The sequence below is a fragment of the Mustelus asterias genome, chromosome 7 (assembly GCF_964213995.1).
Source record: "Mustelus asterias chromosome 7, sMusAst1.hap1.1, whole genome shotgun sequence".
Lineage (NCBI taxonomy): Eukaryota > Metazoa > Chordata > Chondrichthyes > Carcharhiniformes > Triakidae > Mustelus > Mustelus asterias.
This window is the reverse complement of record NC_135807.1, coordinates 137,300,183-137,325,368: the sequence shown is the minus strand read 5'-3', so window position 1 is coordinate 137,325,368 and position 25,186 is coordinate 137,300,183. Positions and strand designations below refer to the sequence as shown.

At 43.9% G+C, this 25,186-nt stretch overlaps 1 protein-coding gene across 1 annotated transcript; it reads right to left on the bottom strand.

Annotated features, from left to right (window-relative positions):
- Positions 1-8,230: 8,230 nt before the first annotated feature.
- entpd3 (ectonucleoside triphosphate diphosphohydrolase 3) lies at positions 8,231-23,636 on the bottom strand. The gene is made up of 9 exons (XM_078215520.1): positions 23,517-23,636; positions 22,344-22,461; positions 19,599-19,749; positions 17,826-17,985; positions 13,133-13,360; positions 11,601-11,870; positions 11,389-11,499; positions 10,292-10,429; positions 8,231-8,504 (listed from the first exon to the last, which is right to left on the bottom strand). Exons 1-9 carry the CDS (start codon positions 23,634-23,636, stop codon positions 8,316-8,318), a joined length of 1,485 nt encoding a protein of 494 aa, XP_078071646.1. The 3' UTR covers positions 8,231-8,315.
- Between the last annotated feature and the right edge of the window lie 1,550 nt (positions 23,637-25,186).

The window sequence follows — 25,186 nt, the reverse complement described above, 5'->3', positions numbered from 1 at the left end:
TTGGTCTTTGACTTTATTGCCTGTGTTGTTTGGTGGATTAATATGCAGCATAGCTGGTTAGAAATGTTTGCTTTGCATTTTGGCTGAAGAAGCTTCGCTTGTAAATACCCCAATTTCCAGGTTTCTCAGCACTGGGTTGTTTCTAGTGAAATTACAGGTTTAACATTGATGTAATGGTGTGTAAATTTAGAATGAGAGACAAACCCTTTTGCCAGATAATTGGCCTCAATGTTGCATACTGTTGATGTGCAATTAGGCCAGGGAGTAGAAGTGACTGAGGTATGGATGAGGCGAAATCCAGAACTTATTAATAAATAGATGCATACTTAGTAGACCCTTTCTGATTTTGCACCATAGTCACAAAGGGGGGATATGTATGCCAGAGAAATGAGAGTCTGTACCACATGCTGTCAGCCAGCTCTCCATCTGGTTGAACAGCAGCGTGTGACCCTGACAAAGTGTGTGTGTGATGGTTTGCTTCACTGTTCAGTTGCTCTACAGTGCAAAAAACATCTTGAGTTGAAGAGTTTGCAAAAGTAAATGGCACCCACTCCAGTAATATTGTCTTGGTTTCTCATCTGATGAGTTAGACCATGATGAAAGCAAAATACTGCGGATGCTGGAATCTTAAAACAATAACAGAAAATGCTGGAAAATCTCAGGTCTGACAGCATCTGTGGAGAGAGAATAGTTGACAAAGGGTCATCTAGACTCCATGTTGGCTCTATTCTCTCCCCGCAGATGCTGTCAGACCTGAGAATTTCCAGCATTTTCTGTTTTGAGTTAGATCATGGGCGGCCTTTGCGACTATTAACACCGCGTCATTGCGTTTTTGTTGTGATATTCAATTTTAAAAGACTGGCATGTGTCAACCTTTACATGTGTTTGGGCAATTAAAGTGCTAGTATAATTATTTACCCCAGTATCAAGAATGCTTTAGTTTTGGGAACTTGAAGCTCCCCAGGATCTCCATTTTCTAGCTGGTGCTTGTTGGTCACTGCCAAAACCTGATGGGAGACGTTGGAAGTTGTGTTTACCGTGCATTGCATATAGTGGGAAAATCTGAGTGTAGACACACTCAAGGTACTATCCCACTTGTATCCTCTAACTGATTATCCAAAATTGCTGCATGTGTCCAAGCTCTGACCAAGTCTACAACTGTAAAACCCCTCATGTTCTGACAATTGTGCTCTTTTATCCATCCCCAATTTTTAATCACTGCATCTGCTAAGGCCGTTGCAGATTAGCAACTTTAAAAAAACTACCTAAAACAATTTGTGGGAAATGGAAAGTTGGCATTTCCAAACCAAATTCTTGGCAAATTGCTAAGTGTCCCTGCTGGCTGCAATTCAAATATATCAATAGCAAAAAAATGTACCAAACTGAATTATTCCTTTTTTGACATTTTACTATAATTATCAGTAAATATGTCTTTAAAAAATTGACTTACGGTGGGTAAAGTTAAAACTTTCGACTATTGATTCCTGTGTTTAAAAAAATATTTCCAATAGCATATTCAGAATAACTTTTAATCTTGAACTATATTAGGAACAATAATGATTGCAACCATAAAGCCTGTACCTCAAACCTAAGCCATCTATATACGTTCTCTGCCATTCAATTGCATTTATTTTGAGAAGAATTTTTCTTGCTAAAATGGTTACTTGAAACTAATAAGAGGAAGAGGACATGGGTGGGAGTAGTCCATTGGCCCTTTAAGAGCTATGTTGTAGGATGGGGAATACATCAGGAGATAATGAAGGCATGCAAAAAAATACAGGCAGTGAATTAATCATGGGTGTGTTCAAACTTCATGTGGATTTGGAAAATCAAATTGGCAGAGGTAGCCATGAGAAAGAATTCATAGTGTGTATTTTGAGATGGTTCCTCAGAATATACGTTTTGTGGATCCAACCAGGGTTCATGGCAATTTTAGGTCTGGTGATGATACAGGTTTAATAAACAATGAGTGAAAGGTCCCCTACAAAACTGACCAGGTTTCCCACGGATGTGGGGTAACATCAAAGCTAGTTCCCACTGACAGCGGTAGGACCAGAGAATCCTGTCGCGAGCAAAAAACGCACTACCTCCTGCCGGCGGGAAACACGTGATTGGGAGGCCAGAGAATGTCGCCCATAATGTGACAAAGGCAGAAGATTGAGAAAGCTTTATAAACCAACAAGGTAACCCAAAATAAATTGAGGGAGAAGATGTGGGACTAGGTAATGGCAAAGGAGTTAAATGCATACTTTGCGTTAGTCTTCATGTTGGAGAAACTAATGTTCCAAAAAAACAATAACCGGGGGCTGGGGGGGGGGGGGGGGAATAATTACAAAAGCTCACTAGACAAAAAGTACTAGGGGAAACTAATGGGGCTAAAGGCTAATAAGCCCTTTCTGATCTGTTGCATCCGAACATTAAAGGAAGTAGCTACTGTCATAGTGGATGCATGGGTAGTAATCTTACAAGAATCCTCAAATTCTGGAGAAGTCCTAGAGGATTGGAAAACTGCCTTATTCAAAAAGGGCAGAAGACAAAAAATGGGCCAGTTAGCTTAACATCTGTCACTGGGAAGATGTTAAAGGGTGCAACAGCAGGGCATTTAGAAATACACAATATAACCAAGCACAGTCAGCATGGCTTTATGAAGGAGAAATCATGACTGATGAATGTATTAGAATTCTTTGAGGTGTTAACATGCAGCATAGATAAAGGGGTGCCAGTAAATGTAATATACTTGGATTTCCAAAAAGTGTTTGATAAGGTACCACAAAATTGAGTACTTAAGCCTATGGTGTTGGGAGTAGTATAGATAGAGAATTTGCTAACTAGTAGAAGTCCGGGTTGGGATAAGAGGCATTTTCTGGATGGTAACCTGCACCCAGCAGAGTGCCATGGATCAGTGCTGAGGCCACAATGATTTAAAATATATATTAAAGACTTGGATGAGGGGAGTGAATGTACGATTGAACAGTTTGTGGATTGCGCAAATACAGATGGGAAGAACACAGTGGTGAGGTTGGAATCTTCCCATTTTCTGACTTAATGGTCAATTGAGATGGGAATAGTGGTGTGTAGTCTGCTGGTTTTCCTGCCATAATCTTTGACATGGCACATACCTGTGCACTCCAGCGAGATCTTTTCTCCAGGTCCCCATTTGTCAGGACCTGTTGTAAACTCTACTGACATAATTCCGGGGGGGGGGGGGGGGGGGGATTATCCAATGGTGGGAACCCCATTATGTAATTGGCCACCGAAGTCGGGATGGAGAATCCCAGCCACAGAGTATGGAGGTATGTGGACAGGTTAGCTGAGTGGGCAAAGATTTGGCAGATAGAATATAATGTAGGAAAATGTGGAGTTATTCATTTTGGTAGGAAGAATAAAGGAGCTGAGTGTTTAAATGGAGAAATACTGCAGAAAGCTGCAGCACAGGGATTTGGGAGTCCTCATGCATGCAAGTTCAACGGGTAATAGGGAAGGCACTTGGAACGTTGGCTTTATTTTAAAGGAAATAGAGTATAAAATAGGGAGGCCTTGCTAAAACTATACAAGGTACTAGTTAGACTGCTCCTGGAATACTGTGGACAGTTTTGGTCCCCTTACCTAAGGAAAGATCTACTGGCATTGGAGGCGGTCCAGAAAAGGTTCACACGGGCAATCCCAGGTATGGAGGAATTTTCTTAGGAGAGGTTGAGTAGGTTGGGTCTGTACTCATTGGAGTTTAGAAATTGAGAGGCAACTTTATTTTGACATTGGATTCTCAGGGTGGATGCTAAGAGGTTGTTTCCCCTTGTGGGAGAGTCTAGGACCAGAGGGCATAATCTTAAGAATAAGGGGTCACCCATTTGAAACAGAGATGAGGAGGAATTTATTCTCGGGGTAATGATTCTGTGGAATTCTTTATTGTAGAGGCTGGGTCGTTAAGTATATTCAAGGCTGAGAGACATTTTTAATTAGTAAGGGAATCAAAGGTTATGGGGATAAGGTGGGAAAGTGGAGTTGAGGATCATCAGGTCATTGAATGGCAGAGTAGGCTTGATGGGCCAAATGGCTTAGTTGTACTCCTATGTCTTATGGTCTGAGACCCTTCTATAAATGCAAGTTGTTGGGGTGTCATAGTGGTTAGTACTGCTGCTTCACAGTGCCAGGGCTGAGTTTAATTTCCGGCTCGGGTCACTGTCTGTGCGGAGTCTGCATGTTCTCCCCATGTCTGTGTGGGTTTCCTCTGGGTGCTCCGGTTTCCCCCCTCAGTCCAAACGATGTGCTGGTTAGGTGCATTGGCCATGTTAAATTCTCCCTCAGTGTACCCGAAAGGCACCAGAGTGTGGCGACATGGGGATTTTCACAGAAACTTCATTGCACTGTTAATGGAAGCCTACTTGTAACTAATAAATAAACTTTATGCGGTGGTGGCTGTATCTAAATGTAACCTATCTGCGGAACTGATGTCTCTCTGCTTGTGGTTGTAAAATCTGTCACAGTCTGATGCTGCAAGTGGAAGAATTAAATTGGGCACCTTTGCAAATCAAAATCTGAATTCACGCCAATTCATTTGAGGGACCTTGTCAATAATTGAAAATGATCTCCAAATGGTAGCATCTATAACTTTAATTTATTGACTAAGTGTTGGAATACATTCAACCACAACATGAAAGCACAACGCAGTTTGATACATTAGCTCTGAAACGACTGCTTGAGTGTCAGATTATATAATGGCACATAGCATACAAACATGCCAACTAATCTTGGTAATACTGTTAACCGGGAGCCACAGATAGAATGTTTTGTCGGGACAGTCAGCTGCCATTAAGGAGACTTAATAGAGGTTTATAAAATGATGAAGGGGATAGATAGAGTGAACGTTCAAAGACTATTTCCTCGGGTGGATGGAGCTATTACAAGGGGGCATAACTATAGGGTTCATGGTGGGAGATATAGGAAGGATATCAGAGGTAGGTTCTTTACGCAGAGAATGTTTGGGGTGTGGAATGGAATGGACTGCCTGCAGTGATAGTGGAGTCAGACACTAGGAACATTTAAGCGGTTATTGGATAGGCACCCAGGATGATAGGGAGTGGGATAGCTTGATTTTGGTTTCAGATAAAACACGGCACAACATTGTGGGCCGAAGGGCTTGTTCTGTGCTGTACTGTTCTATGTTCTATTCAGCCCATTAATTCTGCACCGACTCTCCGACAGAGATCCCACCCAGGCCCTATCCATGTAATCTCACGTATTTACCCCACGAATCCTAACCGACACATCTTTTGGACACTAAGGGGCAATTTAGCATAGCCAGTCCACCTAACCTGCACATTTTTGGACACAATCTATAATGTCCAACATCTGAGGATTTTAGGTCCCTTGGCAGCTGCTTTCAGTGTTAATTTTATTTTATGCTCGAATTCATGATCCACGCATTTTAATTCAGCCATGTGCTATCTATATTGTCAGCAAACTTGGTTTTATTGTTTCATGTCGACTTGCTATCTGCAAGTTCTGAAAAAGGCCATTGACCTGAAACATCGGGCCCCGATATGAACTGCAAGCGAATGAGTTTCCAATGAATTAAAATCTCGTTGAACCTCAGAACGGAGCTGTGACGTTAGCTCAGCTTCTCTCTAAGAGAAGCGGCATGGTGGGCACACTGGTTAACACTGCTGCCTCATAGCTATAGGGACCTGGGTTCGATTCCAGGTTTGGGTCACTATCTGTGGAGTTTGCACATTCTCCCCGTGTCTGCGTGGGTTTCCTCCGGGTGCTCCAGTTTCCTCCCACAGTCCTAAGATGTGTAGGTTAGTTGGATTGGTTATGCTAAATTGCCCCTTGGTGTCCCAGGATGCGTAGGTTAGGAGGACTAGCAGGGTAAATATGTGGGGTTACGGGGTAGGGGCTGGGTGGGATTGTTGTCTGTGCAGGTTCATTGGGCTGAATGGCCTCCTGCATTGTAGGGATTCAATGATTCTCCACTGATGCTGCCAACACTGCAGCATTTCCAGCACTTTGTTTTTTATATCGGACCTGCAGCATTTTGCTTTTGCGTAACTCCATTTTATTGCAAGCAGCAGTGAAGACCGTTTGCTCAGTCATTCAGCTCTTGATTAGCATTTCAATGAGAAAGTCTCCCAGTATCACATCCTTACACTTTGAAAACGCTTTATATATTTCCTACATGTAATGACTGTCACAGGACCAGTGTTTCCTGAACTCCTTTTTTATATTCACGTATAAATTATGAAACAATTTTTTTTATTATTTTAGTCTCAAGTATACTGATATGCAGCGTTACATTTTGGGTGTTTCTTTTATATGCATGACACAGCAAGACATTCCACATTAGGTGTGCACCCCCAGCTAAAACTTACACGTGCCAGGAGTGAATGGGTTAATGTAATGCATGATTAATGACTGTAATTTAATGATTTTTGAGCTAAATGTCGAACCAGCAAGGATTTGTTGCAGGAGAGCATAAAATTATACGGTTGAAAATATTCATAGAACCCCTACAGTGCAGAAGGAGGTCATTTGGCCCATCGTAGGGATGTTATAAAGTTCCTGTCAGCAAATAGGATTCCTGTTTATTAGCTGTGCAGTGCATCGAAAGAACCTTGTGTGAAGTCTATTGGCAGCATGGTGGCACAGTGGTTAGCACTGCTACCTCACAGCACCAGGGACCTGGGTTCAATTCCTGGCTTGGGTCACTGTCTGTGGAGTTTGCACGTTCTCCCCGTGTCTGCATGTGTTTCCTCCGGGTGCTCCGGTTTCCTCCCAGAGTCCAAAGATGTGCAGGTTAGGTACATTGGCCATGCTAAATTGTCCCTTAGTGTCCTGGGATGCATAGGTTAGAGGGGTGAGTGGGGTAAATATGTGGGGTTACGGGGATAGGACATGGGTGGGATTGTTGGTGTAGACTTGATGGGCCAAATGGCCTCCTGCACTGAAGAGATTCTATGATTTCTGAGTCCTCAGATTTGCACCAAAGTAAAGACCAATACAATTCTTGATGATCATCAAACCCCACCATCTGTGTGTGTGACTAAAAGACAACTATTTTCCACCAGCGCATGAACAGCTTTCCCTCTATCTGAGCCCCACAAATAGAACCCTCTAACCCTAAATGTGGCTGCTGCTTGTCCCTGTGGAATTGAGCCAGTACTGCATGCACAGTCATAGGTGCAATAATATATTTATTTAAATTCTTTCTATGCCTTGTTCTCTTTATTGTCATCTTTTCCACTGACTCTTCCCTACCTTTCTCTTTTCTCACACAGTTTCTGTTGTCGAATCCATGTGTTACGATCACTCTGCTTTTTCAGTGTAGTAAGAAGTCTAACAACACCAGGTTAAAGTCCAACAGGTTTATTTGGTAGCAAAAGCCACTAGCTTTCGGACTGCTGTTCTTTCGTCAGGTAGGTGGGTGGGAGTTCTGATCACAAACAGGGCACAAAGACACAAACTCAATTTACATGAATAATGATTGGAATGTGAGTCTTTACAGCTAATCAAGTCTTAAAGGTACAGACAATGTGAGTGGAGAGAGCATTAGGCACCGGTTAAAAAGATGTGTATTGTTTCCAGACAGGAAAGTTAGTGAGATTTTGCAAGTCCAGGCAAGGCATGGGGGTTACCGATTGACAACGCAGAATCACTGAGCAGAAACTGATAGCCAAGCTCTGCACACATGAGGACGGCCTCAACCGGGATCTTGGGTTCATGTCACACTATCAGTAACCTCCATGCCTTGCCTGGACTTGCAAAATCTCACTAACTTTCCTGTCTGGAAACAATACACATCTTTTTAACTGGTGCCGAATGCTCTCTCCACTCACATTGTCTGTACCTTTAAGACTTGATTAGCTGTAAAGACTCACATTCCAATCATTATTCATGTAAATTGAGTTTGTGCCCTGTTTGTGATCAGAACTCCCACCCACCTACCTGACGAAGGAACAGCGTTCTGAAAGCTAGTGGCTTTTGCTACCAAATAAACCTGTTGGACTTTAACCTGGTGTTGTTAGACTTCTTACTGTGTTTACCCCCAGTCCAACGCCGGCATCTCCACATCGTTTAAGTGTAGTGCCAGGACAGAGGAAAGCAAACCACTAACAAAGCAGGGCACAGTGCTTTTTACATTTCCCATTCAATCCACAGGGACTATAGTTTTAATATGGGGCTATAAACAGAGGTGTACATTTTGGGGAAGTTGTTCCATCTCAGTGTTTTGCCTTCGCATTATCCAGATAGCGCTGCTTTCTTCCTCAAATATTCAAACATTCTGTTACCATAAGGGTCTCAGAAAGCCCTAACTTGCACTAAAGCGAACGTATTATTGACATACAAATGAACATTGAACAGAACAAAACTAAAATGGAAAACACAAAGAGAAGTCCGCAGAATACAGCTTCGCTAATCGGTGTTTGAATCACTTGATTTTGTGATGGGATCATGTTGGTAAGGTTTAACATGTAACCGAGTGCCCAGCCAAAGCTGCTGCTTCGTGTCTGCAACAAGGGAAACAGGGTATTAGAGGTTTAGATATTTCGCAGTCTTAATGGCACCAAAAGTTAAGAAGGCCTTGCATTGAAATTCAAAGGATCACTACTACTGGACAGTTAATATGGGGATGACACTTCAATAGAAAATAGAATAGCTATGAGTATGCAAATTGGCAGGAGCAGGCGAGTCAACTCCTCTAGTCTTGCTCTGTTTAATAAGATCATGGCTGATCTGATTTTAACCTCAACCTCACATTCCTGCCTACCCTCAGTAACCTATCACCCCCCCGCCCCTACACACACACACACACACACTTGCTAATCAAGAATCTATCTAACTCACAGACTGCTTCCACTACCTTTTGATGAAGAGAGTTCCAGACACCACCCTCTGAGGTAAAAAAAATTCTTATGAGTCTTCACTGAGTGGCCTCTTACTTTTAAATAGTGACCCCTAGTTTTAGATTCTCCCATTCGGTGAATATCCCTCAATTTCAGTGTAGTGCCAGGACAGAGGAAAGATATGAATGAAATTGCCTTTTACCCCTTTGAAATGTTTACCTATCTTGGAATTTCCCCAACAAAATATCACTCTTGGGTTGATCATAAGGGAGGCAGTAATATTGTCACTGGATTAATAATCCAGAGAAAATTCTGGGGGACCTGGGTTTGAATCCCACCACAGTGGATGGTGAATTTTGAATTCAATAATTGGAATTAAAAGTCAAATGATGACCATGAAAGCATAGTTGATTGTTGTAAATAAACCCATCTGGTTCTCTAATGTCCTTTAGGGAAGGAAACCTGCCGTCCTTACCCGGTCTGGCCTACATGTGACTCCAGAGCCACAGCAATATTGTTGACTCTCAAATCCCCTTTGAGATTGAGGGCAGTTAGGGATGGACAATAAACGTCCCTGAAATGAATTTTAAGACACTAACTTGAGCCACAATAAACCTCTGGAGAGATGTAACTCATTCCCACCATCATTTGGGATATTAGTTGCACCACATGATTTGCGCAATCTGGGGAAAGCTTTGATTCATAAACAGTGAGGACCCTGAACATCTCTTACACCTCATCCGCAACATCTCCGTGAGGAGTTTTCAAAACTTATCCAGAGTAACAAATCTATGCTACCCAGAAATCAGCTTTTTCTACCAATTAGTCAATTTATGTTATCTTCACCCATCTATGAATCAATATCTGTGGATATATGTCAACTTTTAATACTTTCCAACTTTTGTTATGTTCCTATCATTAGTTGTTGCCCAACCACTGTAACTGGAAAAGAATAATCTGGCTGATAGCAATACTTAAGTGACTTATTTAGGCTCCCATAAATGTATAACAGAATTAAAGAATGCAGATTGACAAGTGTCCAGAAAATATATATTTGCTTAAATAAAGTACACTGGGAGAGAAAAATAATTAACTATGTTATGAGTTTGACATCTCAGAGTATGAGGGAGGGTTTAAACTAAACCATTCCTTTCAACCCAAAGAAGTGACATTTTGGAACTCCAGGTGAATGATGGAAGTGCATGACAACAAAGGCACAATCCTAACTATTGCTGAATATTAGGCAAATGCAACCTAGTGTGTGGGACTTGCTACAAGTGATACTACCCAATAGCCTTTTGAATCAGTATTATTGAAATGAAATGTTCTGCTGTGGGTGAAGATGAACTGCCTCTCCTCCCATTGTTGAGAGTTGGAATAATATAGATGAAGTAACTTTAACCCCAAAACAAAAAGCAGGAGGAGTTAATTTTTCACGTTTCTAAACTTACCTCTTCTTGAAAGTTTATCCGATTCCAGCTGACTTGATCAAAGTTATAGCCTCGCTTCAGTAGGGTATAGACATAGATGGCATTGAAACAATACGATCCTCGAAATGAGTCCTTCACATTTGGAAATAGCTGCTGAACCTGCAACGCAGATCATTTTTTTGTTTATTTTCATTCTGCTGCATTGATAATGATGCATATTTTGTTTTGTATCTGTCGCTATCAATTTGCATTGAACTTGATATGCATCACAACTGTTAGTAGCATGTAATGTGCCATCTCTGAGTAGTATGTAGCGCAACATGTCTGTGAGTAGCATGGAATAGACCATGTCTGTAGGTAGCATGTAGTGACCATCCCCATAAGTAACATGCAATGTGAATTCTGTAAGTAGCAAGCTATGACTACATAGCATGTAATGGACCATGCCTGTAAGTATTATGTAAAATGCCATGTCTATAAATAGCATGTAGTAGCTAATGTATGTAAGTAGCATGCTATGCCTGATAGTAATAGTAACATGAATATGAATGGCATATAAACAAGTTTGGATTTTAAACTCAGGCACACGCTGAATGTGACTGTACAAGTGAAGGGAGGCCCGGTGGCACAGTGGTTAGCACTGCTGCCTCACAGCGGTTAGCACTGCTGCCTCACAGCGGTTAGCACTGCTGCCTCGCAGTGCCAGGGACCCAAGTTCAATTCCCGGCTTAGGTCATTGTCTGTGCGGAGTCTGCATGTTTTCCCCATGTCTGCATGGGTTCCCTCTGGTTTCTTCCCACAGTCCTAAAGGTTAGGTGCATTGGTTGTGCTAAATTCTCCCTCAGTGTACCCGAACAGGCACTGGAGTGTAGCAGCTAGGGATTTTCACAGTAACTTTGCATTGTTAATGTAAGCTTACTTATGATATTAATAAATAGATAAATGAAATGTCACTGTGCGTTTGTTGCATGGTAATTGTACCCTTTACATAATTTACCCCATTGAAAAAAATGCCCGTATGAGTCTGGAGCAAATAAGCTAGCAAACAACTCACAGCCACCCAGGGACCTCTAACTGACTGCAGTGAATACGATACGGACGCGGATTCCTCTACTTACCTGATCCCAGTTTTTCTGGCAGAAATCCTGAACTGTTAAGGTGAAGGTTTTCATGGAAAAGTAATTGGATAAATTCAAGGCTTGCATTGTGTAATAGAAACCAGAAAAGGCCTAGATAGTTTGGATAAAGATAAGTAAAATATCACAAGTAAAGCCCATGACCAAATAACACGGAGAAAGTAAAGAGATATTCCAAACATTTGGTAACATACCACAAAGTTTCCACGGAATTCTGGCAGATGTTTTCTCTGTATCCAGTTACCTTCACTGTTGATACTTGTAAAATTAAACATTGAAAACAATTTGTCTTCACACAGCCGAGGTTTTCCAATTCCTATAAATGTGATGTTGTTGTCACGATCATAACCATTTGGTATCTTAACTCCAGGGCATAAACCATCAAATATTTTCCTCAGTTGGAGAGTCAGATTGTAGTTTGAGGGAATGCAAGGATCTTCAATACTTGATGCATTCTTTGAATCCTGAATTGATAAAACAGAAAGGGATGTGTAAATATAGTTATTTATACTAGATTGGAACAAGAAAGAAAGAGAAAAAGAAAGAAAAATAGAGAGAGGAAGAAAGAACGTGTATATTTATAGATTCTTTAGAGAGTGTGTGCGATGGGTCAGTGTTCCTGAAGTCTAAATAATTTTTTGAAATCATGCAAGAATAGTAGCGGGCTTGATAATGTAGATAGAAGTTGTTTCTCCCAGCTTGGTAGTCTAAAACTATGGGTTATAGAATTAAGATGAGAGATTTTCCATTTAAGACTGAGATGAGGAGAAATTTCTTCACTCAGAGAGTTGTGAATCTTGGGAATTCTTTGTGCCATAGAACTGTGGGTGCTGAATCATTGAGTATATTCTAGACAAAGATCATTAGATTTTTGGAAACTAAGATCGAAATTTTCACCATGACGGAGAGGGTCCCCAGCTTAGCCAAACTGGCAGTAAAGGTCCAAACCTGGAAGTCCCACCTCTGAACCCAGAACCCGCCATTTTGGCATGTGATGTGGGGGTGGGAAGAGTTGTAATTTGCACATCCACGGGCCACAGAGACAACTGTACATGTTAAAGTGCTGCTCCTTCAGTCAGATCCAGTTTTCGCTCAGGGGACGTCCAAAACACGACTTGAGGGCTTTAGACCTTTCAGGAGAAGATCTAAAGCTGCCAGGTGTCTATGGAATGGTAGGGTACCCTTATGGATAAGTCCAGGGACACCTTTGGAAGTGGTAAGATGCCCTTTGGGATTGTTGAAAGTAGACACGAATGTGTACAAGAAGTTAATAAACTAATTGGGACTATCAAGCTCATTGGAAGTGTAAAGCTATCGAGGAAGCTGCCAAGGGACCTACTAATCTATCAAGGGAGCTGTCAAGCTATCAAGTTTTGTAAACATCCTAGCCTTTATATTTTTGAGAAAATTGTAGTGCAAAAAGTAACAGTGTTTTTAGTTTCACTGTTGAAATAACCCTGAGGGTTATCATTATGGGATTTGCGCTGCATCACTAATTTCACAACCTATCATTATCACAGTGGAGTTCCTATCACTTCACAGTGTCACATTTCCTACATTACAACAGTGAGTACACTTCAAAAGTTACTTTGGTTGTTATGAGCTTTAGGATTTCTTGAGGCCATGAAAGGTGCTGCAGAAATTACCCTTATCACTCAGGGTTTACACAGACCCTTAGGACAAGAAGGAATTTTGAGCCGGCTGTTTGAGTGGTTTAAGATTTTACCCAGATGACTCTCGCCCTATACATCTTCTCAGCTTCATCCCTTCCATAGCAGGCCAGGCTTTGAATGTAGACCTTGAAGTTGTAGCTGTACAACGTGATTGTTATGGTTTCATTCACATAGGCATACCGCTCAGGAACAAATGCTATTTCTGTAGAAGCTCCACCCAGATCCAGAGTGCCTGTAGTCTTCATAGTAAACAGGCGTGTCGGTTGTTTCCAAGTACGTCTCTGCCAAAGGATTTGGATCAAACAATAAAAACATTGAGAAGAATATTGACGAATAGGAAACTGTTGCAGGATAACAACAACTGACATTTATATAACACCTGCAATGTAGTAAAATGTCCAAGGCACTTTGCAAAATTTAGCATTGGGCCAATAAGGCAGATATTAAACTGGAATGACAAAATGTTTGGTCAAAGAGGTAGGATTTAAGGGCCATCTTAAAGGGAGAGGCACACAGGTTCAGGGATGGAATTCCAGAGCTCAGGGTCCAGGCAGCTGAAGGCACAGCCGCCAATGGAAATCAAGGTTGCTCAAGAGGCTGGAATTGGAGAGAGTGCAGCGATGTCAGAAAGATGGAGGAAATTACAGTGATAGGGAAGGGCAAGACCATGGGGGATTTGGAAACATAGATGAGGACTTTAAAATGGGAGGCATTGCTTAATCAGGAGCCAATGTAGGCCAGTGAGCACAGCGGGCAACAGATGGACAGGACTTGACGCAAGTTAGGATGCAGGCAGCAGAGATTTGGACAACTCTATGGAGGAGATAGAACAACCTTCGTTTCACCTACATGTTCAACTGAGCTGCCCTGTCACTCACTTCTGCAGTTAATGGCTAAAAGCAGAGTATAATTAGTCTACTCGAAACGCACACAGACCAGCCTGTCCTGGGTTTGGACATCAGTTGGTCATAGCAGGAGTGGCTGTAGGAGCTTTTTGAGCCCCCGGCAAACTGATTTGTGTTCTAACTTCTGACCACTTGCCAATTCATTTGATCGTTGTGTGAGGGCAGCCACAGACTCACACATTGCACCTTCTCATCAACCCCAAACTGAGTGAACATCTCTGAATCAGGAGGCCATAGGTTCAAGTCCTACTCAGAACACAAAATCCAGGCTGACCCTCAGAAGAACAGGAGAGGTGGCATCTCTTGAGATAAAGTCCCTTCTGATCTTTGAGGTGAATGTTAAAGATCCCATGGCACCATTTTGAAGAACAGCAGTGGGAATTCTCTTCTGTATCCTGGACAATATTTATCTGACAGCCATCATCACAAGAACAGTTGGTCAAAATCTTACTGCTGGTTGGGGGAGCTTGCTGTGTACAAACTGACTGACATATTTCATACATTACAGCTGTGATAATACTTGAAAAGGGATTCATTGGCTGTGAGACACTTTGGGATACCATAGAATCATAGAATCCCTACAGTGCAGAAGAAGGCCATTCGGCCCATCAAGTCCGCACTGACCACAATCCCACCCAGGCCCTATTCCTGTAACCTCACATATTTACCCTGCTAATCCCCCTGACACTAAGGGGCAAGTTAGCATGGCCAATCAACCTAACCCGCACATCTTTGGACTGTGGGAGGAAACCAGGGCACCCGGAGGAAACCCACACTGACACAGGGAGAGTGTGCAAACTCCACACAGAGAGTGGCCTGAGGCCGGAATTGAACCCGGGTCCTTGGCACTGTGAGGCAGCAGTACCAACCACTGTGCCACCATGCCGCCCGAGGGTGGTGAAAGGTTCTATGGAAATACTAATAGTTAAGAAAGCCCACCAATGCCTCTACTTTCTCAGGAGGCTAAGGAAATTCAGCATGTCCGCTACGATTCTCACCAATTTTTACAGATGCACCATAGAAAGCATTCTTTCTGGTTGTATCACAGCTTGGTATGGCTCCTGCTCTGTCCAAGACCACAAGGAACTACAAAAGGTCGTGAACGTAGCCCAGGCCATCACGCAAACCAGCCTCCCATCCATTGACTCTGTCTACATTTCCCGCTACCTTGGAAAAGCAGCCAGCATAATTAAGGATTCCATGCTCCCTGGACATTTTCTCTTCCACCTTCTTCCGTCAGGAAAAAAATGTCTGAGATCACATCCAACTGACTCCAGAACAGCTTCTTCCCTGCTGCCATCAGACTTTTGAAATGACCTATCTTATATTAAGTTGATCTTTCCCTACACCCTAGCTTTGACTGTAACACTACATTCTGCACTCTCTCGTTTCCTTCTCTATGAACGGTATGCTTTGTCTGTATAGCGCGCAAGAAACAATACTTTTCACTGAATACCAATACATGTATAATAATAATCATAAATACAACAATAAATCAAATCAAATCAAAGTCTTTTCCAATTGAATCCCCTATCAGCACCTAGTATTTGGCTCACACTATTAGGAATGAACCACAGAGGCAAGTATTAACGGACAGCTGTGCTCCTCTCTGCAGGTGGCAGTCACAATCCCCAGAGGGAGAGCAAAGCAGCAAAAGTGGATGACTTTAAGTTGATGGAGGAGATAGAACAACCTCCATCTCACCTACATGTTAAGTGATTACATTCATATAGGTGCAGGAATAGGCAGCCCCTCAAACCTGCTCCACTATTCAACAAGATCATGGTTAATTTGATTGTGGTCTCAACTCCACAGCCCACCTAACCACAGTAAATATTGACTCCCTTGTTAGTCAAGAATGCATCTACCTCTGCCTTAAGAATATTCATTGGCCCCTCCGCTGGTCTCTGGGGAGAGAAAGTTCCAAAGATTCGCAACCCTCAGAGAAAAAACTTGTTCCAATCTCCACCTTAAATTTGATTTGATTTATTATTGTTACATGTATTAGTATACAGTGAAAAATATTGTTTCTTGCATGCTAGGCAAAGCATACCGTTCATAGAGAAGGAAAGGAGAGGGTGCACAATGTAATGTTACAGTCATAGCTAAGGTGCAAGAAAGATCAATTTAATGCAAGGTTGGTCCATTCAAAAGTCTGACAGCAGCAGGGAAGAAGCTGTTCTTGAGTCGGTTGGTACGTGACCTCAGACTTTTGTATCTTTTTCCCAATGGAAGAAGGTGGAAGAGGGAATGTCCGGGGTGTGTGGGGTCCTTAACTATGCTGGCTGCTTTTCCGAGGCAGCGGGAAGTGTAGACAGAGAGAATGGGTGGGAGGCTGGTTTGCGCGATGGACTGGGCTTCGTTCATGACCCTTTGTAGTTCCTTGCAGTCTTGGGCAGAGCAGGAGCCATACCAAGCTGTGACACAACCAGAAAGAATGCTTTCTTTGGTAAGAGTCGTAGCTGACAGGCCAAATTTCCTTCATGGGAGACCGCTTATTTTTAAACCGTGACTCCTAGTTCCAGTCTCTCCCACACAGGGAGACATCTTTTCAACATCCACCCTGTCAGGTCCCGTGAGGATGTTTCAACAAGATAACCTCTCAATCTTCTATACTCCAATGGATACAGGCCCATCCTGTCCAACCTTTCCTCAGGAGATAACCTCCTCATTCCAGGAATGAGTCGAGTGAATCTTCTCTGAACTGCTTCTAATGTATTTATATCCTTTCTTAAATAAGGAGACCAAAACTGTACACAGTACTCCAGATGTTGTCTCACCAAAGTCCTGTACAACTGTAACAAAACATTCTTACCTTGATATTCTATTCCCCTTGCAATAAACGACACTAATGCACTTGCCTTCATAATCACTCACTGTACCTGCATGCTAACTATTCCTGATTTATGTACTCGGACACCCAGATCCCTCTGTACCGCAGAGTTCTGAAACCTTTCACCATTTAATTAATTTGCTGCTTTTCTATCCTTGCTGCCAAAATAAGTTCACATTTTCCCACATTTTGCTCCATTTCCCAAATTTTTGCCTATCCGTTTAACCTATCTGTGTCCCTTTGCAGACTCCTTACATCATCTTCAAACCTTAATTTGTATCATTCTTTCATCAGCAAATTTAGCTCCCATACATTCAGTCCCTCCATCCAAGGCCTTAACATTAAATATAAACAGTTGATGTCCCAACACTAATCCCTGCAGCACTCCTCTCATCCCATTTTGCCAAGCCAAGAAAGACCCGTTTACCCCTACTTTCTGTTTGCTATTGGCTAACCAATTCTCCATTCATGCTAACATGGGTGAGATTCCCTGACCTCCCCATGGAATGGAGGGAGAAGGCAGTGGGAGGCAGCCCGCCTTTGGCCAGCAGTAGGATCCTCTGGTCTCACTTCTGTCAATGGAAATTCCCATTGAATACACCTCACGCAGCTGGGAAACCTGCGGCAGGGGGGTTCACCGACCGGCAGATCCAGCTGGCATGAACAGTTTGAAGATCTCATCCCATGCTGCCCCCTACAACATTTTGTGTATTAACCTCTGATGTGGTACCTTGGCAAATGCCTTCTGGAAATTCAAATATAACACAGCCACAGATTCTCCTTTATCCCGCATGGCTTGCTATTTTCTCAAAGGTCTCCAATGAAGTGGTCAAACAGAATTTCTCTTTCACAAAGCCATGTTAACTCTGATTGCATTGAGATTTTCGAAGTACCCCACTACAGCCTCCTTAATAAGAGGTTTTCAGCAATTTCCCTGTGACAATTTTCCTACAGTTGAAGTATGAAGTATGAAGCATGCCATACTTCAAGAATGTAAGCTTGACAAACCTGAGAGAAATTGTCCAGTAAATAATTTGCTGTAATCCACCCATAGATTGCTTCCTCCTTCCCGGAGATAACCTTGACGTCCTTAAGATCAAACGGTGAAGATTGGAGGTAAGCTTTAATCTCCATAAGGATCCTGGTTGCAACTTTTGCGTTCTCTATCCTGACAGTTCCGTGAAGCAAAGGAGGAATTGAAGGCAGAGTTAGAGAAATACGCTTCCTTTACATCAGATACAATAGATCGACTTAGCCTCAGCTATTTAATAGAATCATACAGCGCAGAAAAAAGCCATTCGATCCATTGTGCTCCCCCTAGCACTTTGAATGAGCGATCTAATTAGTCCTTATTCCGATAATAAAAACAGAAAATGCTGGAAAAGCTCAGCAGGTCTGGCAGCATCTGCGGAGAGAGAAACAAGAGTTATGTTTCGAGTCCACAATAACTCTTCTTCGAACTGATGAGTGGTAGAACTGTGATGGATTTTCTATTGTTGAAGGGGATTGGGTAGGGGGAGAAAAAAAGAGAAGGTTAGAACTAGGAAACTCAGCCGGTAATAGGCATTCTGATTTCATGTTCTCTGGGTTATTAGTTCAGCAGTGTAATAGTCACAGAGGAGGCCTAGTGGTATTGTCACTAGACTATTAATCCAGAAATTCAGCTAATGTTCTGGGTACTCGGGTTCGAATCCCACCGCGGCAGATGGTGGAATTTGAATTTAATAAAAAATATCTGGAATTAAGAATCTACTGATGACCATGAAACCGTTGTCGATTGTCGGAAAAACCCACCTGGTTCACTGATGTCCTTTAGGGAAGGAAATCTGCCGTCCTTACCCGGTCTGGCCTACATGTGACTCCAGAGTCACAGCAATATGATTGACTTTCAACTGCTCTCAGGCAATTAGGGATGGGCAATAAATGCTGGCCAGGCAGCAATACCCATGTCCCACGAATGAATAAAAAAAAACTGTTGTAACTGTTCTCTGAGGTGACAGAGGGCACTGCTTTTACTGTGAATCTCCTCAAATAACTTCCACTCCATTGATGTGAAATAAAATAGGGACCCCAGCCCTATGTTTTGGTGCAGTCTTTCTGGTGCAGAGCAGTCCATCATGCCTGTGCCAACTATTTGAAAGAGCTTTCCCATCCCATTTCTCACTTGCTTTCCCTCCCTCCCCCACTCTGCCCCAATAACCCTGCAATTTCTGTCCATTTCAGGGATGTGCATCAGCCAGGAATTCCAAGATTTATCCATGTCTTGAATGATCTGGTGTGTACAGAATAGACAGCTTGGTTGCAGCCATTTGGCCTCTCCTATCCCATACTGGCTCTCTGCAAGGTCAGCTGGGTTGACCTTTATCCCATGCCCCTGCAACTTTTTTTCTCTTCAAACCCGGCGTACGTTTTGAATGTTATCAGTGCCACACGGTGGCACAGTGGTTAGCATTGCTGCCTCACAGTGCCAGGGACCCGGGTTCGATTATGGCCTCGAGTGACTGTCTGTGTGGAGTCTGCATGTTCTCCCAGTGTCTGCGTGGGTCTCCTCCGGGTCCTCCGGTTTCCTCCCACGGTCGGAAAGACGTGCTGGTTACGTGCAGTGGCCATGCTACATTCTCCCTCAGTGTACCCGAACAGGCACCGGAGTGTGGCGACTAGGGGATTTTCACAGTAACTTCATTACAGTGTTAATGTAAGCCTTACTTGAGACACTAATAACAAATGCCATGCAGTGTGATATTGTTTTAAAACAACGCATAAATAATCTTCTACTCTTACTGGAGGAGTCGCATTCCAGCAGTGGCTCCAAAGTAGAGGGGGGTGGAATTATGCTTGTCTTCTGGGATTTTTTCCATTGTCTCGTTGAGGCACTTTTGCAATGAGTGGGCTGCCTGTGCGGGGTCACTGTCATAGCTGGAGATGTCTGGACCTGCGGATGTGGAAAACCACACAAATGATAAATACCGAGCTTGCTTTTGTTCAACCCAATGAAATACTTTTGATTTATTTAAGCCAAGAGATGAGAAGAATTTTTTTTTCTTAGGATCTTTGGAACTCTTCCCCAGAGAGTGGTGGAAGGCAGGGGCATTGAATATTTTTAAGGTGGAGGCGGATAGATTTTTGACTCACAAGGGAGTGAAAGGTTACTGGGGGTTCAGGTCGCATGTCAAGTTTGAAGCCACAGTCATGATCTTATTGAATGGCAGAGCAGGCCCGAGGGGCCGAGTGGCCTACTTCCCACTGCTACTTCATGTGTACACTGTGCTCATTCGTACACAGCAAGATTCCACAGATAGCAATGGGGTAATGGCCCAGATTATCTATTTCTGTTTAGCGAAATGAAAGCCAGAAAATGCTGGAAATGCCCAGCAGGTTTGGCAGTTTTCGTGGAGAGGGAAGCGGTGTTAATGTTCCGGGCGATGACCTTATGGTCAAACCTAAAAAGAATTAAGAGATGGGACAGATGTTAAAACAGCACAGAGTCAGGGAAAGGGGAGAAGGGGATTTATTAACAAAAGGGAAGGCTGGTGATAGGTGGAAAACAGCAGAGATTAAATGATAAACGCTGTGAAGTCATGTTGATTCGGGGATAAATATTGGCCAGGCCACTGGGAAGAAATTTCCTTCAAAAATAGAGCCGCTGGATTTTTTTTTACACCCATCGGAGACGGCAGCTGGGGCTGCGATTTAATGTTTCATGTTAAAGGCAGCGCCTCCGGTAGTGCTGCACTTCCTCGGTATTGCGTTGGGAGTGTCAGCCTGGATTTAGTGCTCATGGTTAGGAGGTGACAGTGCCACCCAGGGGAGTCTTCACACCCCCTGCTCTTCGTATAGGACAACCTGAAGATTGACCAGTAACCCTTTAAAAGCTGTGTCAATTTTCTCTAACACATCATGCTCCCACTTTGACAGAAGGAATAGGGAGAGGCAATATAGACAAAATGGCACAGTGCTAAATGTGTACAGGGACAGAGGGGCCTGGGGTGTGTAAATCCTTGAGTTGGCAAGGCACATTGAGAATGGTTAGTAAAGCATTGTGGGATCTTGGGTATCGTAAACAGGAAGATTGAGTCCAAATGCAGGTAGGTTCTGCTGAACTTACTTGAGGACGGCCTCAACCGGGATCTTGGTTTCATGTCACACTATCTGTAACCCCCACGACTTGCCTGGGCTTGCAAAATCTCACTAACAGTCCTGGCTTGAGAAAATTCACATCTCTTTAACCTGTGCTTAACCCTCTCTCCACTCACATTGTCTGTACCTGTAAAGACTTGATTACCTGTTAAGACTCGCATTCCAACCATTATCTTGGAATTGAGTTTGTGTCTATATATGTCCTGTTTGTGAAACAAATCCTGCACCCACCTGATGAAGGGGCAGCGCTCCGAAAGCTCGTGCTACCAAATAAACCTGTTGGAATTTAATCTAGTGTTGTGAGACTACCTACTGAACTTTAGAAAGCTCTGGTTAGGCCACAACATGTCCAGTTCTGGTCACACACTTCAGGGATGATGTGAGGGTATTTGAGTGGGTGCAGAGGAGATGTACCAGAATGCTGTCCAGGGATGGGGGATCAGGACGTAGCAGCTGTGATTGTTTCCGTGAAGCAAAGGAGATTGGTGTGATTCTGGTAGGTAAAGTAGACAAAGAAAATTTGTCCCCATTAGTTAATGTTAAAAGGACCAAGGCATAGGGGACAGGCAGACAGGGGAGACTGGGTGACTGGGGATACTGGGGGTCTGGGGTGCAGGGGGGGTGGAATGGGGGGAACCAAGTGGACCAGGTGAGTCAGGAGTAGTGGGGAGTTGGGAGGGGGGGCGGGGGGGGGGGGGTGGTTGGTGGTCCCTGGTTTATAACCAGTTATAAACATAAACCGTTGTCCGGGAAGCTCCAGCATCAAAAACAATCCCATACTAGAAAAGATAACGTGAGGCCATCGTTAGGTATCGTTAAACTGTGGGAACACGATCATCTGTTTTTGTGATATTGATTAAGAATTAAATAATGGCCAGGACACCAGGGAGAACTCGTCTAATCCTCTTTGAAACAGCCCCTGGGGTCTCTTCCACACACAAGAGGGCAGGCCGGCTCGCAGCATTCGAGGGGTGCACAGATTTAGGTTTTTGAGCCAGGGATGCAAGGAAAATGTGAGAAAGAATTTTTTACCCAATAATTGGATTGCTCTATAGACGCGATTGGCACAACCCGATTGGCCACATTGCCTCCTTCTGTCCTATCAGAACGTTATGGGCAGGATTTTCCGCACCTTCTCACGGCGTGTTCCCCAGAGGTGGCCCGCTGTTGGCCGGTGGCGTGATCTTTGACCCTGCCACTGTCAGTGGGGCTTCCCAATGCTCACGCCCTCCGCCGCTGGGGCAGCCAGAGTGGGGGGATCGCCATCAGCAGGACCGGAAGATCCCGTTGGCCGGAATGGCTGGAAAATCCCGCACCCCATGATCCTATAAATGACATTAACCAAGCGACTCTTTAATTCGGGGGAGATACTGGATTTGAGATCGGTACCTTCGACGTGACACACATGACTCTCATTGACAACACCGGTGTTGTTCATCTTCTCTGCCGGCCAGTTATAAACATAAACCGTTGTCCGGGAAGCTCCAGCATCAAAAACAATCCCATACTAGAAAAGATAACGTGAGGCCATCGTTAGATATCGTTAAACTGTGGGAACACGATCATCTGTTTTTGTGATATTGATTAAGAATTAAATATTGGCCAGGACACCAGGGAGAACTCGTCTAATCCTCTTTGAAACAGCCCCTGGGGTCTCTTCCACACACAAGAGGGCAGGCCGGCTCGCAGCATTCGATGTCTCAGTGAATCACTCAATCAGCTAACAAAGGATCTACTCGCTCACTGGCTGGCTGTGAAAATCATAGAATCTCGACAGTGCTGAAGGAGGCCATTCGGTCCATTGAGTCTGCATTGACTCTCCAACAGAGCATCTCACCCAGGCCCTATCCCCGTGATCCCGCCCTGCTATCTCCCTAACGTGCACATTGTGGGATACTAAAGGCGGGATTGTCTGGCTGTGCTTGCCCCAAGACTGGAAAATCCAGTCCAAGGTCAACGGACCTTTGCATGGTCCATGTCCTGCCCGCTACGATTCCCATGGCGGGAGGGATGGGAAAATTCCACCCCAATAGTCAATTTAGCATGGCCAACCCATCTAACCTGCACATCTTTGGACGCTAAGGGGCAATTTAGCATGGCCAACCCATCTAACCTACACACCTTTGGATGCTAAGGGGCAATTTAGCATGGCCAATCCACCCAGCCTGCACATCTTCAGACACTGAGGGGCAATTTAGCATGGCCAATCCACCTAATCTACACATCTTTGGAGTGTGGGAGGAAACCGGAGCACCCGGAGGAAACCCACAGAGACACGAGGAGAACGTGCAAACTCCACACAGACAGTGACCCAAGGCCGGAATTGAACCCATGCCCCTGGCGCTCTGAGGTGGCCTCTGCCAGGATGGACAAGAATGGTGACAGTGGCAGCGAGCGTCGATGGAGGCGGGGCATTTGGGGTCGGGGATGGGCAGGAAGGTCACACGATGGATAACGCTTGCTTAAATGCTTCAAACCGCAATGGGCAACCTGACCCCCCACTGACACCAGGGACCCTCCTGGATGAGCGAACTTTGCTGCCCACTGGAATGCGTGACGCACCTTAAACCCAGAGGGAAGAGCAATTCTCCTCAGATGCTGCAACATGGAGATGGTGACGACGATGATCACACTACCAAATAGGACAACGATAGCAGCTACAAGCGGTCTCTTCAGCCCCATCGAGCAAGCTCACTGCATAAAGGCACAGAAACAAGGTGAACAAATGAAGGAGTCCTTCATGAAGTGGTGCATTTGGTCGCAAAAATAAGGAGTCCGTAAATTGCTTGGAAAATAAATGGAATAGAGGAGCAGAGTAATCTGGGGGATATAGACACACAAATCCCTAAAAATAGCAACACAAATTAATAAGGCATCAATAGTGGAAACTGAAATTCATTCCAGTAAACTAAAAAGCAGGAAGTTATGATAAACATAGGAGACTGAGGGGTGATCGTATAGAGGTGGATAAGATCATTAGAGGCATGGATAGGGTGAACGCACTCAGTCTGTTTCCCAGAGTTGGGAATCGAGAACTTGATGGCATAGGTTTAAGTTAAGAGAGGAAAGAATTAATGGGAACCTGAGGAGCAAGTTTTTTACACAGAGGGTGGTACGTGTGTGGAGTGAGCTGCCAGAGGAAGGGGTTGAGGCAGAGACATTGACAACATTTAAAAAGCATTGGGACAGATACATGGGTAGGAAAGGTTTAGAGGGATATGGGCCAAATGCAGGCAAATGGAGTTAGCTTAGATGGGCTTTTTGGTCAACTTGGACCAGTTTGGGATGAAGGGTCTGGCTCCGTCCCGTAGATTCTATGAACCTATGATAAACTTGTATAGAACCGTACATGGAGTCCTACACACAGTTCTGGTCTCCAAATTATAGAAAGGATTTAGTGGCAATGGAGAAGAATGTTTTTTAAAATGATATTACCCAAGCTGAGAGGTTAAGAACATACAAAGTAGGAGCAGAAGTAGGCCATTCGGCCCCTCAGGCCTGCTCCATCATTCAATAACATCGTGGCTGATCTGTCTGTGTGTGGAGCTCCACTTTCCCATCTACCCTGATAACCTTTGACTCCCTTGACCAACAAAAATATATCTCCCTTCATCTTAAAAATATTCAGTGACCTCCCCCCTCCCCCGCCTCCACCCCATTCTGAGACAGAGAGTTCCAAAGTTGCGCAACCCTCTGAAAGAAAAGAATTCTCCTCATCTCTGTCCGAAAAGAGTGAATCCTGATTTTAAGACAGTTCCCCCTAGTTCTGAACTCACCCACAAGAGGAAACATCCTTTCCACACCCACCTTGTCGAGAACGTTCAGGATCTTATACACTGCAATCGAGTCATCCCCCTCCCGCCTCACTCTTCTAAACTTCAGTGGAAACAAGCCCAGCCTGCCCAGCCTAGCTTCATAAGCCAACCCGCTCATTCCAGGTATCAATCTAGTAAACCTCCTCTGAACCACCTCCAATGCATTTCAATCCTTCCTTAACTAAGGAGACCAAAACTGTTCCCAGTATTTAGACTAAGATTCTCTGGTCTACCCTCAGAGCTTTTCTCGGCGGCGGGAGACAGCACACTGTTCGCTGGTCATGGGATCCTCTGGTCCTGCCGCTGTCAATGGGAATTCCCATTGAAGGGACCCCACGCCACTGGGAAACCTGCAGCAGGGGGTGTGCTGCCAGCAGGATCATAAGACCATAAGACATAGGCCCATCGAGTCTGCTC

Excerpts from the sequence above, each read along its gene's own strand:
- entpd3 (XM_078215520.1), bottom strand. The coding sequence starts at position 23,636 with ATGGGGCTGAAGAGACCGCTTGTAGCTGCTATCGTTGTCCTATTTGGT. Across the intron at positions 22,462-23,516 it reads CTCTTCCCTCTGGGTTTAAG|TATGGGATTGTTTTTGATGC; the intron begins GTGCGTCACGCA and ends TATCTTTTCTAG. Across the intron at positions 17,986-19,598 it reads GCTGGAATGCGACTCCTCCA|GATAGAGAACGCAAAAGTTG; the intron begins GTAAGAGTAGAA and ends CGGAACTGTCAG.